Source organism: Crocodylus siamensis, chromosome 1 (assembly GCF_052110815.1).
Source record: "Crocodylus siamensis isolate JL-2025a chromosome 1, ASM5211081v1, whole genome shotgun sequence".
NCBI classification, from domain to species: Eukaryota; Metazoa; Chordata; order Crocodylia; family Crocodylidae; genus Crocodylus; species Crocodylus siamensis.
The window spans coordinates 106,266,268-106,282,619 of NC_143395.1; the positions used below are offsets into that span (position 1 = coordinate 106,266,268).

The 16,352-nt window shown below is 39.3% G+C and overlaps 1 protein-coding gene across 7 annotated transcripts in view; it reads right to left on the reverse strand.

Moving 5' to 3' along the window:
• AHI1 (Abelson helper integration site 1) overlaps nt 1-16,352 on the reverse strand; it is a 205,637-nt gene that overhangs the window by 179,151 nt on the left and 10,134 nt on the right. For 6 of the 7 annotated variants that reach the window (XR_016441409.1, XR_016441408.1, XM_090039825.1 and 3 more), the window contains exons 3-9: nt 13,742-13,863; nt 7,712-8,319; nt 7,102-7,286; nt 5,709-5,928; nt 4,524-4,716; nt 2,141-2,236; nt 924-1,109 (exon numbers count right to left, since the gene is read on the reverse strand). Coding sequence is in view for 5 of the 7 variants with exons in the window: in XM_090039825.1 (XP_089895951.1) it covers nt 924-1,109; nt 2,141-2,236; nt 4,524-4,716; nt 5,709-5,928; nt 7,102-7,286; nt 7,712-8,319; nt 13,742-13,863 (1,610 nt within the window). In the remaining 2 variants the exon portion in view is untranslated. The remainder of the gene's footprint in view (nt 1-923; nt 1,110-2,140; nt 2,237-4,523; nt 4,717-5,708; nt 5,929-7,101; nt 7,287-7,711; nt 8,320-13,741; nt 13,864-16,352) is intronic. The other variant, XM_090039835.1, reaches the window with a different exon arrangement.

Genomic DNA, 16,352 nt, shown 5'->3' on the forward strand with positions numbered 1-16,352 from the left:
ACGGCTCTTCAATAGTAAAAAGGACAGAGGCCTAGAAAGCCAAAGGCAACACTGGAACAACGGCAGGCTCAATCCAAGACCCTCAGGCAGCCTTCCTCCTTTTCAATCAATAACATCAAAAGTGTAGCAGATGAGCAAAGGAGGTGAGGGCCCCTGGAGTCAGCCAAGACTACAGAAAACTTTTTTCTAAATTCTGCCTTTCAAAAATAAGACACATTGTATTTGAGCATATGAGATATGTGAAAAAAATATGCTAACATAAAGGTACATAGAATCAAATTAATCTTTGTTGAAAAGGACCAGTGCTAGACCTTCCCCTATAACCGAGCCATATGGAGAACAGTAAGAAAAATGACTGCTAGTTTGTTGTCCACATGTGTGTCTCAAAGGACATAGTAGAAAAGCTGCCAGCAACTAGGACACACTGTTGGCTCATTCAGCTTCTTGTCCACTGTAACCCCCCGGTCCTTTTCTGTAGAGCTGCTGCCCAGCCTGTACTAGTGCATGGGATTGTACCATCCTAAGTGCAGGACTTGGACTTCTCCTTATTGAACCTCATGAGATTTCTTTTGGTCCAGTCCTCCAATATGTCAAGGTCACTTCACTCTGAATCCTAGCCCTACCTTCCAGAGTATCTACTACACCCAACTTGGTGTCATCTGCAAACTTGCTGAGGGTGCACTCCATTCCATCTTCAAGGTCACTGAAGAAGATATTGAACATTCAAAGTAACAGGGGTGGTGAATGTTTCTAGTTGACTATGTTGTGAAGTGCTGAGCAAATAACATGATTTTTATTAGTCCTTTTTCAAGATGCTGTGTACAAAACAGTTTATTTAGTTAAGAAGGATTATAGAAATAACCTTGAGAACATAAGTTGTCCTCTTTAAGTTATTTGTAAATAAATATATTTATGTAACTTACATGATCTGGAAGTTTTATTCCTTTTATAGTTACATATAAAGTTGATGGGTAACGGTTTCTAGGACACTTTGCCCACCAGTGAAACACCTCAACAACGTTTGAGTGTGTTTTGGTCCTTGAAGGTGGATAATATAATTGCAGACGTACTTTTCCATCAATATTGAGAAGTCCATTTGCACCTACAAGCTAAAAAAGCAATTTAGAAAAATAAAAAAGAAATTAGTTACTTGAATTCAAAATTTACAGAAGTCATAAATGTTTCCAGGATCAAACTATAGCATCTCTCAAAAAGCAATTCCATTTTTAACCCCAGCCATATTTCAAATTGGCATTCTTTTATTACTGTCATTCTTGCTGTGATAGAGGCATCACAAATAAAACTTTGTTGAATCAATTCAAACAAATATGTGGAAGAAACATCAAACGAATCTAATCTAGCCACTGAGAACAACTATGCCCCTTCCTTTCTTCCTTTTTCCATGCAGTTTCTCAGCAAAGGAGATTTATCTAGGCTCCAATGGAGAAAATGCAGCAGAAATAGCAGCCCTCCCAAATTTCAAACACACTGGAGTATAAATTTTTCTCATTTAACAAATGGAGTTAAGTATGTAGCTCATCATTAGACTCTGAAAACTGAATTAGGCCATTCTACTAAGGAAAGAAGAAATATAGGAACTGTAACTTATTCCTTTTCATAACTTATCTTTTGCCCTGCTGGTGGTGGCAATATATCACCATTTTTTGGTAAAAGAGTCATGGCAATTTCAGTTTTTCAGGAATCAGTGCCCTTTCAATGATTGGTTCTCAACAAAAAGCTTCACTAGAATACAGAATAGCAACAAAGAGAAACAGAATTCACTAAACTCTTTTCTGTATAGAGGTTATATTTATCAGAAATACAAACCCTAAGAAGCCATCCATTCTGTTGCATATTTCAGCTTCTTTCTCTTTACAGAAGACTTCAGTTCTTCTGCCATGTTCTGCACTTAAAGAAATTCTCATGTATTTTTGTATTTTATTGAGAAATAGCCATTTTCCCTGCTGCCAAATACAGTATTTTCTCTGACCCTTGTATAACAAAACTCTCTCTCAGATTTACATCTTACCACCTTTATGATTTAAAACACTTTCAAACTGTTTTTTGAGTAACAAGAGGCTATATTTTTTATTTTAATAGTATGTTTTTAAAAAAATCCTTTTGCTTAAGTTTAAAATACCTTTAGAAATGCCCAACAGATTTTGCGAAATCCACTTTCCTGAATTTGTACTTCAATGTTGGCTTTTGTTTCATCCATGCTTAAAAAATCAAGGATCTGCGGAGATGAATTAGAATGTAAATATTCCACTGGGTGCATACAATTTCCACTGAGCGCATACTTTATGAGCATGAACAAAACAAAGCAAGTTTTATTTGTATTTTAAGGCTGCTTGCAAAAAAAGGCGCTTTACTTTCAACTCGGCATGCTCCCTCACTGAGCGCAGTGCATTCCCAGAAGAGGTATCACATGATTAGTTTGATCTGGCTCACCCAACATCTGTAGAAATCGGGTGCTTCAGTGGGGCCTTTTGGCAGTTCAATAATCTATTAGATAAAAGTAACCAAAAGCCTCACTAAAGCACCTGATGTATACAAACACTGGAGAGCCAGGTCAAGCTAACACACTTCTTCTGGTAAAGCGCTATTTTATTTTGGTTTTTTTTCACATCTGCAAGCAGCCAAATATTACAAAGACACAATTACTGGCTATGCAGCATCCACTTCCCCCCATAATAGAAATTAGAAAAAGAAAATCTCTCCACGTCAGTGTTACGATCTTCCAGAACATGTAAAAGTCTGTCTTGCTTCATTGCTGTCTTTTTTTTAACAAAGCATAAATCAAGAAAGGAAAAAAAACTTAAAAACTGGACACACATATCTTTCTCAGCCATCTTACTTTTATCTTTTCACAATTCCTCTATATTTGCCCCAAGCATGGCTATGCTTTAAATCCAAACAGAACTGTATGGTCAAAAAAAAATGTTTTTTCCCCTCAGCTTCATCAATTAGATATGAGTTTCTTGATTTTCATGGTTTGTTTCCAGACATTCTTCACATCTGACCACTTCTGCATATTTATATAGTACATGCTATAAATAAAATTAGAACCAGTCCTCAAATTTGTGCTTGATTTCATTGAAATGACTTAATGGACACTGTAGTCTTCCATCCGAGCTAAGATTTCAGCTTTAACCATAAAGATATTTCCATGAAAAGCCTTTGCACACTCCTACATATAAATTACTTCAGTGCTGAGCTACCACGACCTTTTCTTAGTACTGTGGAAATACTTATTCTGTGTGTATCGCAGAACATAAAAAAAACTACTAGGTGATATTATAATACATAAGCATTTATGATAGGACATCAAACATATTTATGGTACTAAGTTTCCGTTTTTATATTAATACTACAGAACATCTCATATACACTCAGTAAATATTGGAATATTTACACTCAACATACTTTTCAGTTTTGCTTCTAAACACAAATGTATTTGAAATTGAAGTAAATATTACTGTGTGAAGAATGAAGGAGGAGAAAAAGTTAACTACATTTTTTTTGTCAAACATGCAAACCCTTTCCACCTTGTAAGAGAAACATTTCACTCACACTATACCCTGAGCCACAGGACAATCCTTAGGATAGTTGCTACCCAGTTAATCTTGTTTTGCTTTGGCATGCGTGGGTTACATAGAAGACAGGGTAGAGATACACCTTATAGACCTGGGCTCCTCAGCCTATTGCTATGGGCCAGATTTGGTCCACAAAAGAGACTGGATCATGCTCAAGAAGTTCTAATCATTTTGTTAATGGTGTGCCAATTGCCTCCAACCACTCCAGCCAGTTTATCCAGCTGGCATGGAGGACTGCTTTTCCTCACTGTAGCCTGTTCATTGTCACTGGAACAGCCGGAGCAGAATGGTGACTTGTGGCACCAGTCAGGTCACGAGCTGCAGCTCGCTTTACTGAAAGGTTGTTGACTTGTTACAGATTGACTAAATCAAAGATGTACAAGGGTTCATGAGAAAGAGATCATTTCACCCTGCCCTCTACTTGACCTCAATCTAACAAAGCTAACTACCTGTCTGCTCGTGAAGGGAACATAGAAAAACTTGGTAGGGCAACTACAACCTTAGCCTTTGAACTTCCTAGGTTAGTGATCCTTCCCCACAAAAAAACAGACAGCATCTCTATTCATCTTATCAGCCACCAGTCCCAGTGCAACAGGCAGAAGACAACCGCTCCCAGTATGGGATCCCCAATTCTTCTTGGAAGCACTGTGTGTCAGCAAGTATATTTTGCTCCCTCTTCCTCTCCCATCACCCAAAGTGGGCTCTCCATTCATTAGCCAGGACAGAACTCCAAGAGAAAGATTTGAAAACTGCTTAAAGCAAACCCATTTTTAGTCCAATTGATTTCAGTGGGAGCCACTGAGCAATGTTTAGAATTCCTACCATAACATACTTTCTGAATGGTGCTATACGATCAGTACCACCAAAAAATATCCTAGTACTGCCTGAGCAGCATGAAAATGTTGATGTAAAATATTCAGTGCTTACCTCAAAAAACAGAATTACTCTAGGGCTTCCTTCAGCATCTTGAAGAAAATAACCAAAACGCTCATTAAATATGATTTGTTCTTCCCATTCTGGAAGCGCTGATTTAAACTTTCTGAAATCATAAGGCTGGGTCATAATAGGAAGAATGTGCTCAACTCGCTCTTGTTCATAATATGATGAAACCGCCCTGTTACTATTTAAAAAAAATTAAATTTGTCATAATTCCTTTTAAAACACAAAAAATAAAATTACTGCAACTACTACTAATTATTCTACATAGAAGAAAAGTCTGAAATAGTCCTGCATTCTACTGGAGAAAAATATTCCAGTAATCTGCTAGATCAGAAGGCTATTGGGGACTGGGGTTGTGTGGACACTAAGGCACATGGTTAACAGCCCAGAGGTTGCAAGTTCAAGGCCACAGGAGCCATGCACACACTGCAGTCATGCTCACACTGCAGTCCTATCATATTCTAATGAATTTAGAAATTCTGCTAAATACCTTGTCACAAGAAGGAAGAATGCTACTGGCGTTGTATGGAGAAATAAGACCAGTCACAGTTCTAAGAATCAAGTCACTCTAACTAGGTTTAATCAATTAAATTATTACTAATTAGTAGTAGACTTCAAGGGGAGTTTGCATCAGGTTTATTGGGAGTTAATAACACAAAAAGGAGTAGGAAAGATTAAATGCTTACGGGAAACTTAAACTTCATTTCAATATTCTTATGGATGTTTTCCATAAAATCAAAAGGTAACCTTATTTATACTTTAATATTTTTGTTGGTTTATTCTCAGCTAGAATCATTAATAAGCTAATGTTTGGGAATTTCTCTCTATCTTTTAGGAGAAGAAATAAATCAGCTAGATTTAAAGCTGCAATATTCTGACAGCCATGCTGTTATTCTGATAAAAGAAGCACATTTACAGCTGGAAGAGAGAAAGGAGAACAACAGTTCTCACTTCCTGCAAATACTTAAGTTGCAGGAAATTTTGGAGTCAATAAGAACTCTCAATCGCTTAAAGTGAAGTAAGTACATGTGCGCGCAACCCCCTTCCCTCCTCCTCAACACATACAGTGTAATTTTTACAGTATGGGCCGAAGTGCTTATTTCAATAATAGTTTCCAAACAAAAGTGGGTGTGCAGTTTAAAACAACAGCCAAAAATAAATTAATAAAATCACCTATGTTCTTTCTTGACATACAGCCCTGTCTTTTGATCAATCACATGAATCTTGACCATAGGATGCGATACCAGCAAGTCAGTTTTAAGCCGATCAGATCGATGGATATAAACCCCTAGCACAAGACCATCATCAGAAACAAATTTGGATTGAACTGAAGCTTCTGGCCTAATAATTTCCTGTATATTCTGTGCGTCGATAGCTGCATTTTCTTCTATTACTAGAACAAAAAGCAAAAAAAGAAAAAGTTATTGAGCTTTGCTAGTGACACCTAAGGATTAAAATCGTATCATATTTGCACAGCAAACTTTACATTAAGCTAGCAATTTGTGAAGAAGCGTTAAAATAAAATTAATACCATTAACTGCATATGAAGTAAACCTATGAAGTAGTGTTAAAACCCATAAACCTTCACAAACATACAAAGCAGTGTTAAAGTTAATAGCATTAACTACATATGGATTAATATTTGTTCATTCAAGCTCTTCACTGCAACTTTCATGGTCAAGTAAATTAAAATATTTATTCTTATGGTCATTTTATGACTTCAACAACTGAACACTATACTGTTAAATGTATGTAATTATTCTTACTACTATTCAGGAAGTCAAGGAACAGCACAAGAAGCTAAATCTCCAAGACTCCTAAAGGATTTTCTCACTTTAGACGAGAGTATCAAATTAGATTCTCAGCAAATAAATCCCCTGTATAACCTGGCTATACCAGCATAATTTACATAGCTTTTGCATACTGATATTACACTTGGATAATGAAAGGACAAGAGAACCGATTCTGCTTGGGTAGCTACTTGTAACAGGAGATATTATGGTATCTTGCCACTAAGGGGTTGCAAGCACGCAATGATCTGCTTGCTTGAGCAAATGGGTAGCTCTGAATGGGCATAGACATGATGCACTTGCTGTAGTTTTACCTCCTGATTTTCCCCAGGATAATTTTACAGCAGGATCGAGAATGTTACACCTAGAAGGACTGTATATTGTTTACAACAGTGTAAAGGGTGATTTTTGCATCAGGAAATGTGTGATGTCTAATGCATGGAAAACATACACTGGACTGTAAATAAAGATACATTATTGGTCACATAAGCCATCTTTATCACACCAAAATATCCGAGGAAAAACAAAAATCTTCCAGTACTTTACCTGTAACTTTTTAATTGCAAACCTTTTTAAAGGGAAGGATTTTTGCAAGTAATATCTTTTACTGGACCAACTACACAGCTGGAATAGACTTAGACAAGCTTTTAAATGCATTACAGCCCATCCTAACTGTGAAGTTGGTCCAATAAAAAGTTATCACCCACAAAAACCCTCTGCTTCTTGCATATTTCCTGGACTATGACAGGTGCAACATCACTCCAACACTACCAAACCTTTTTTAGATTTTTTTGCCTTCTTAGCTTTAAGTTTCTGTTTCTCCATGTCTTCTTCCTCCATTATTTGTTCTTCTGTAGTCGCATGATCGTCTTTAGAACACGATGCAAGCAGTCTTCCTGATTTTTTTTTGTCATGATCATTGTCTATGGGATCGTGCTGCAACTCAGAGAGGGACATTGCACTGCAACACAACATATACTGTTAGTAACTGTATACTACTGTGTGAATACACAGAGCTCATTACCATTTTTCTTCATTAAAAATATGTTGATTTTGGAACCGCTTCTATTTCTTCAGTTTATGAGCTGTCCAAAATGTCAACCAAAGACATTTCATTTTACCTTTCTTTAAGCATAGTAACAGTAACTGTAGAACAAATGTTTGAAGTATGTATACTTTAAAAAATTCCTTCTCTTCTTACAAATAAATACTAATCTTGGCAGTATTTTCAGATACCATGTGGCGGAAATCTTTTGCCTCACAAAATCAGCTGGCTAGTTTGTAGTTTAAAAAATTCCATACAGCTCTATCTGATAACTCTTTCCCATGTTAAAAATCAAACATTTTAATATTTATACATGCAGTGATTATAGTTTACCATTGTACCTTGTTTCAGCTTCATTTACAACTGGCACTTCTTTCTTCTTTTTCTTCTTTTTGCCCACTTCATTATTCAATACAACTTCAGGGCTTTGAACACTGGAGGTGAATTCAGACATCTGTTCTTTAAGTTTTTTTCTTATTTTCTTTTTAATTGCATTTACCTCATCCTCAGCCACTTGCAGCTGGTAGGCTTGAATTAGCTGTTCTTCCTCTTCTAATTCAGTTATCTCTCCCGCTTCAGTCAAGGCACTTTTTATCTCTTTGTCACCTTCTTGATGAGGTGCATCTGTCTGTGATTTACTTCTTGTTTTTTCCTTTGGAAAATCATTAATCTTTTTTTCAAAACTCTCCAATTTAGTTTCATATACATTTTCCTCCTCATTAAGTTGTTCTTGTAACAGAGCTTTCTTTTTCTTCTTGTCAGACTTTGGTTGCTTGTTTTCCTCTCCACTAACAACAACATTGTTTATTTTTTCTATAACTGAACTTCTGTCTCTTAGTTTGTTTTTTGGAAATCGGGGACTCTCGTCTTGAGGACTGTAAGTGTTTATAATTGCCTCATCATTACCATTGTCTTTCACAAGATCAAGATTATTGCTGAAAGTGTCAAGCTAAAAAATAAGAAACATGGAAAATTATTTAAATATAAATCACGTATTACCATAATAAATATAACTGTATAAACTAATAACATACAAAAGTATGTGAGGTAGAACTGAAAGCAGGCATCAAATTCATTAAACTTATCAATTAACATATGGAATAGTAACATATAACTCGCACTTAAAAAGGAAGAAACTTGAAATGTTTGTATTTAAGCAGCTTTAAACTTTTACTTCAAGGGTTGGTAGGTTTTTTTTCTTTTCTTTTTTTTTTTTGGGGGGGGGGGAGGGAGGGTTAGTATGTATATCCACCACACAGTAAAATTCAGAATTCTCTTGATGAACAGAACTGCTTCAGAATGATATGCCGATGTTATATACTTTGAAAGATCTGCAGAACATAATCTGATATTTTAATACAAATGTGACATAAACTGCAACCTGAACACTACGGATTCCTTTTTATTCTGAGCACTGGGTGCCGAAGCTGGACACTGAAAGTACATTTAAAAAGGCAGTGCTGCTAAAATTGAAAGAACTGCTGACTCTAAAGTGATAACCCTTATGATTTTGGGGGGAAAAAAATCTTTTCATAAGCCATTTTTGAAAAGAACAGCAGCTTTCACAAAATCTAGCTGATTTAAAAAATGAAAAAGTTAAAAGCCATTTCAGTTTATACACCTGCCCCTCTACCAATTTTTGTGGTTTGCAAAATGCTTCCCCCCTCTTCTTTTAAAACGCTCGCTCTGTTGTTGCTAATGCTAAGTAAAAAACACAGACACCAAGGCAAACTGACTAGGGACCTGGCCCTGCAAGGGTCAGGATCCACACAAACAGACAGCAGAGCTCCCAGGGGGTCCACGTGGGCTCAGGACTTTGATCAAAGGAAGCCTATTGTAGGGTTTAGATGTAATCCACCTTTTCCATCACATGACGCTTTATTTTCAGTAACTAAGACAACCTTGAAACTCCCTTCACTTATTGCTGGAAACCTTCCACCTTTCAAAAATATGGGAAAGCACAATGGCTAAAAGTCCCTTTATACCTGTTTTCAAACTCCTGCAATGATAATCCCTGTTATATATGTTACTTGAAAGGCTAAATAAGATTTTTAAAATACTTTTTAAAGAGAAATTATCTATTTAAAATTATATTAGTCTTACATCTCTCCCTCTCTTTAAAGCCACTGTATAGTAAATGGGCATTAAAAATGTGCTTGTCCTATCCAGATAATACCACTACATGGCATGCTCTAACGTTCTTAAGCTGAGGGATAAGGGAAGAAGCCTAGCCACTAACACAGGCAAAGCATATGGCTGCAAAGGCAGCTTTTGGAAATCTCTAAATTTTAGATAACTATCTCTGAACAACAAGAAAGTGAATATAACTAACCTCTCATCTGGCTGGGCCAGAAGGAGAACACTATTCTTATCTGTAAACCATATGCTTCCATTATAAGCTACAAGTTACACCTCAACTATCAGAGCTGCCAGAGCTTCCTTTGTATCCTTGAAATGAGTCTGTTTTAGCCATGTCTGACATTACAAAAAGATTATGATGAGATGTGGAAAAAACATAGGAGATGTTGAAAAATAAGTTGGGTATATACCCTGGATATGCTGGGGGAAAATAACATCAAAGAAAAAGGATGAAGAAAAAACCCCATGTTTTACTCCGAAAAAAATAATTAAAAATTTTCATGCTAAGATATGAAACCATCATATTAGAAGTAGAATGTAAATTAACAGAAAACAGGAACTGGAACTCTGTATAATAGTGTTTACCACTTCTGCAATAACCCCAAGTCTAATAGTGCTGTACACATGCACAATCTGAGTAGGTGGTTCTATTTTTGGCTATGTATGGCTAAAAATAGTTTAAACTATACAGCATGTAATCATGAAAATGCCCATCAAGTGCACTTAACATTTTCCTGCTTAGGGAGACCAATAACATCCTTTTCTTTAAAAAGTCAATAATCTAAAAGGATGTGGCAGATTATGTGTAGATAACTTCTGAGATACAGATAAAGAAAAGGAAAGAAAATAATATTTTAAGTGGCTAAAAAGGGCAGTAGGGTAGAAATAAACCAAAATGGAAAAAAAAGATAAAGCATACAGAAACACCAACTGCTTTCTGGTGGATTATCCCACATCCTTATCTGCATTTTTATAGAGCAGTCTTTACCTGTGAAGTCTGAGTGAAATTATTTAACCTATCAGCAATTACAAAAAAAAGATGTAGTCAAAATTGTCAAATCTTTGGCTTTGACACAACCCTCTGTAACTCAAAAAAGTAGCTTTCTTTAAGGAACTAAGAATTGGGAACCAAAATGCAAGAATGACTTCATCAAGAAACTGAATGCTTCAAAGTCACATTTAACATATTGACTGGTCTGCGACTTTCTCTCTCATTTCATTCTTCCAAACAAACAAACCATTTTTGCCAAAGCTCTTGCAGAAAAACAAAAATCAGTCTAAGGCTGACATGCAGCATGGAAACTGTCAGTCAGGCTGGTTAAAGTTCAGCAAAATTATAAGCAACTGAACATGAATTCTTATAATGGAATGTGTTATCTGCTATTCTCATATTTTTGGTTCTGTGGTATTTTCCTTTTTTTTTGAGATTTAATTTATAGCATTATCAAAATACACAAAGTTAAATCCATCTTATGTTCAGTGAATTCTTTGTATTCTAACCTTTTGTATATGCTAGTGACTGCAAGCACTGAATTGCATTTTCAGTTCTCCATGATTATAAGGATTCCTTGGCAACTTAGAAATACTATAAATATCCATCAAAGCCTTTTTCCCCAAATAAATACCTCTCAAATGGAACAGAAAACTAATTTTCAAGCCAAAGCATGATTAAGTATCAGATATACAAGGATATTTCTAGAAGACATATAATTCATTCACTGATGTACAATTATATGGTCAAAAGTATTCACATAATACTTAAAAAGGACATGTTTAAAAACTCTTATTTCACAGGTCAAAGAGACCTGAAAAGAATCTATCTATCCTTATGCAAGTATAAAAACAGACTGTAGGATCTCTCAACTAAGTAGAGAAGAAAACATTTATATACTAAACATACTATATACTACACAGACTATATTGATTTTACATCAAAGAATCAACCCCTTAATCTCAAACATTTACGAGTTTAAATAAATACACTTCTAAAGTCTGGTATGGGTGAGAAGATAGGAAAAAATACAAAACAGAAAAACTCAGAATGAAAAACTTAAAAAAACAGAAAGCAAAACTCAAAGCCAAATGTATCACTTTTAAGCGGCAAAATAGTATGAGTCAGCGGTTGGGAAGAGCAATACTGCTCATATTAAGCTTTTATTCTTTTCTGTAAAATGAGGACAATAAAAATTGAACTCAGATCAGATCAGTAAAGTAGTGATGCACCAGAAACAAAAATGCCATCTAGTGATGAACTGGGAGAGATACAATATTTTCATATACATGTAACACACAAACTTCCAGATTCTTAAAGGCACGCGTGCACACCGCCCCCCCCATCCATGTGTGCTCAAAATTAAAAGTATGCATATTCCATTGGGATTATTCAGATACATAAAATTAAACAGAAGCAGATAAAAGATTAAGACATAATGCAGATTTTTTTCCCTGAGTTTCTAGTGTGAATTAATTTTGTTTGCACGTTATTTGCATATCAATACCACTGAAAAATTTAGTAAGTGTACCTTTGATACCAACATGAAAGACAACTAATATACTTTTTTAAACAGGCATGTTATTTGTTCTAAGAGCTAATTATTATTAATAATATTATTATTATTTTACTGGTACAATTCTGCAAACTCATTGCTAGGGATCTACTGAAATCACAATTTCGCAATTTTCACAGAAACCACAATTTCAGACGGTCTCTGCAAAAAGCAAGAAACCACTGGGCAGGGTGGGAAGGAAGAAACCTGCAAGAACAGAACAAGGCTGAAGCCCTTGGATCCTGACGCACAGGGGAAGGGAGAGAGACAGGAGAGAGGGAGCAAATAGGGGACTGAGCCCCAACATGGGCTCAGTCCAGTAATGGAAGCAGGAGGGAGGGGGGAAGGTAGAGGGAGCCCACTGCTCCCACCTTGTTATTTTGCATAACCCCGCCTCCCTTCCATAGCCCCATCAATTATTTGCATAACCCCACATCCAATCCCACCCTCCCACTCCTTTCCCCATGCTCATTCCATCATTTGCATAACTCCGCCCATGCTCTACATTTCCGGCCCTTTGAGAATCACTCTACCTCCCCCGCATCTATTATTTGCATAACCCCACCCCCTGTAGAGACAGCCCCTCCATGACTTGCCTCCCCTCCCCACCCATGCTCCAAAACTGCAGGGCTTTTCTCTGGCTGCGGTAAATTTATGCTTGGGGATGACCCCAAACCATTGCTTAATTACCTTGAATAAACCCAGGGAAGCCATAAATCCACACTTGATAAAGCATAAACCCCACTACAGCCCTCCCCTGACTCTGCTCATGCCCCTCACTCCTCCCTGCCCCCCCAATAACCCCTTGGCCCTACTCGTGCCCCTCACTCTCCCCCACAGCCCCCTGGACTTGCTCATTCCCTTCACTACCCTCCAACACCCTGTTCCACTCCTGACTGGGGCCCTGCAGCCATATATTGTGTCCCGAGGCCCCAAGCCCTTACCCCAGCTGGACAACAGCCCCAGCCATGCCCAACTTCCTCCCTCCCTTACTATGGGGGCCTCAATCCCACCCCACCACCCCTTTCCTGTGGAAGCTGTTCTCCAGGCTGCCTGGAGGCCATGGGATATACATGCACATGGCTCCCCCATCTCACTGCCCTCATCGCGCTCCCTCCCAACTCCTTGCCAGCCTGCAGAGAGTGCTTTGCAAAACTGCAAAATCCACAGGTTTCTCCGGTAAAATGAGAAATCTGCGTTTTCCTTCAGTAAAAGGGAAAAATCCATGGTTTTTTTCATTTTTCCATGAGAAACAAAAAACCCAGATCCCTGCTCATCACACATGAAATGCTCAGTGAAGTTAATGTGAACTTCTTGAAGAACCTGACAAATGCCCCCCTTAAATGCTGCCAGAAACATTAACTAAAAATTGTATCTACAGAATTTTAATGATCAGTTTCATAGCAGGCGCTATATAAGGTTAATTTTTAATTACACTATAAATGACAGCACCCTTCATATAGCAGTAAAACTCTTAGTTTTAAACTTAGTATTCAGTATGGTTATTATTATGCAATGTAAATATCAAAGTCATATATTAGAAATAAAAGATCTCCGCTACACAGCAAACACCATCTTTTTGCATAAATGTTTGCTGACTCTTTAAAGCACATTTTTCTGACTGAGAAATATGGTTATCTTTTTCAGCAATGCAAGCAAACACTGTTTTCAGATTGTCAGACTTACTGCAATATTCTCTTGAGAATGAAACTTTTTCTTCTTTAATTTCTTTCTGTCTGTAAGGCCAGTATGGGTCCTGAAGATTTCCTCAAAACGGACCTTGGTTTTTGCCTTAGCTTCACTCTCCACTGCAGAGGAAAGTTAGAATGAGATTTGTCTGCTTAAACAATGAATCATATTATGACATTACATAAACACTATAGTACTAGGGACAGAAGACACAATTTATTTAATTTACCTAGCAAAATGAGAGAAAGAAATCCCACTGATAATGGCAACCAATCAAAATTATTGCGTAATATACTGCATTTACTAACACAGAACACACACCTTTCCTTCAAAATTAACCCTCCAAATTTAGGATTTCATAGATTTCATAGACATTACGGCTGGAAGGGACCTTGGAAGATCATTGAGTCCAGCCCCCTGCCCAAAGGGCAGGAAGTCAGCTGGGGTCATAGGATCCCAGCAAGATAAGCATCCAATTTGCTCTTGAAGGTGTTCAATGTAGGTGCTTGAACCACCTCCGCTGGCAGACTGTTCCAGACCTTAGGGGCTCGGACAGTACAGAAATTCTTCCTTACGTCCAGCCTGAAACAGTCTTGCAGGAGTTTACAACCATTTGACCTCGTGATCCCTTGGGGCACTCTAGTGAACAAATGTTTCCCCAGGTACTGGTGGTCACCCCGATAAACTTACAGGTGGCCATCAGATCACCTCTGAGCCTGCGCTTTTCCAGGCTAAAGAGCCCCATGGCTCTCAGCCTGTTGTCGTAAGGTCTGTTTTTCCTGACCTCTGATCATGCGTGTGGCTCTTCTCTGGACTCTCTCAAGCTTCTCTACATACTTTTTGAACTGTGAAGCCCAAAACTTGACGCAGGATGCATGTCTTAAGCAGGGAAACTGATATTCTTCTTCAGAATAGAAGCAAGGAAGAAAAGAACCATGGAGATGCTGTACTGACTGCAAGAATGACTGTACTTCACTCTGAAATAGTTGGTACATCTACATGTGCATGCCACGGATACTCCTCACCATCCCCCTGGACGCTCCTCACCCTTCCCCCAGCAGCGATGACCAGCACTATGGCCTTCTGCTCACCACCACGCTAGCCACGCTCCACACCTGTGCTGACCGCTGTCTGGCCCTTGTGGGGCTTGACCCCATCTGCCCCACTCTGCCATATGGCCCTGCTCCCAGGCCCTTAACCCAGCCTGTGCCCTGCCGCTCACAGACCATCAGCTACCTGGTCCACCTCCCAGAACACAGCAGTGTCACTGATAATACCCACATGGACACCGCTGTGGCCATTGTCCATGAGCTCATGGTGCTCTGGCCCTGCCACTTCTGGGCTCATCCCACCAGCCAGAACTGGTGGCACCACATCATCCTGCATGCCTGGGACAATGAACAGTGGCTGGACTCATTCTGCATGACCCAACCCATATTCCGCAAGCTAGTCTAGCAGCTTGGCCTGCACCTAGAGTATCACCCCACCACTATGCACCAGCCCTTCCATGTGGAGATTTGTGTTACCGCCACCTTCATGAAGCTCTCTACACCCACCAGCCTGTTCAGGGTATGCAAGGCAACACTAGGGCAGGTTGTTGTCAAGGTCTGTGGCACCCTCCAGGATGGGCTGGCAACACTGTAGTCTGGGTTGCTGACTCCCTAGAGGTGCTGGTGGGCTTCCAACCACTTGACTTCTCCCATTGAGGCCCTCGATGGGACATATATCCCCATCATCTGCCCATCCCAAGGAGACTACCTCTACTATAGCTGGTGTGGCTTCCACTCCATCATGCTGCAAGCCATGGTGGATCACAGAGGGATCTTCTCCAACACCTGTGCTGGCTGAGCTGGCAGCACCCACAACATTTGGATTTTCCAGAACTCAGCCCTACCACTTCACACCACGAGTCCCCAACCTGCAGCTGGCAGATGTGACCATCCCATCTCTCACAGGGGACTCAATGTACCTGCTGTAGCCATGGCTCATGCACCCCTACAACGGCCACCTTGACCTATACTAGGAGCACTTCAACAGGTGCCGGAGGCAGAGTCACACACTGGTCAAGTACAACTTTGGGCACCTCAAGGGACACTGGTGCACTCTCACCTGCCCTGAGTTTGCCAAGGCCAACATCCCCCAGGTCATCACCACAGCCTGTGTGCTGCACAACTTCTTCAAGTCCTGGTGGGAGATCTTTCAGGAGGCCTGGGTGGAGGCACGGCACACCAAGGATATCTGTCACCAGGAGCATACCCTGCTGCAGCAGTGCTGGCACCAACTCCCTCTGCCACCACCACCACCCAGAGGCCCTGGGCAAACTGTACACCCAGCAGCGAGGGCCAGGGTACCATGTGCGTGAAGGTACCGCATGCTCGCAGATCACCTCCACCCCTCCCCCCCCCGCAGTAGGGCGCCAGGGTGGCTGCCCACAAATCTCAGGCCCACAGGGCAACCCCAAGACTATGCACACTGTGGACAGTTTGCAATAAATACTAACCTTTATTTTCTTCCAGAACACAAACCACACCCCCAACCAGACCCCTGTCCTTCCCTCCCTCCCCAATGAGACCCCCTCTTCACCCCAACATGCACCAACCGTAAAGCA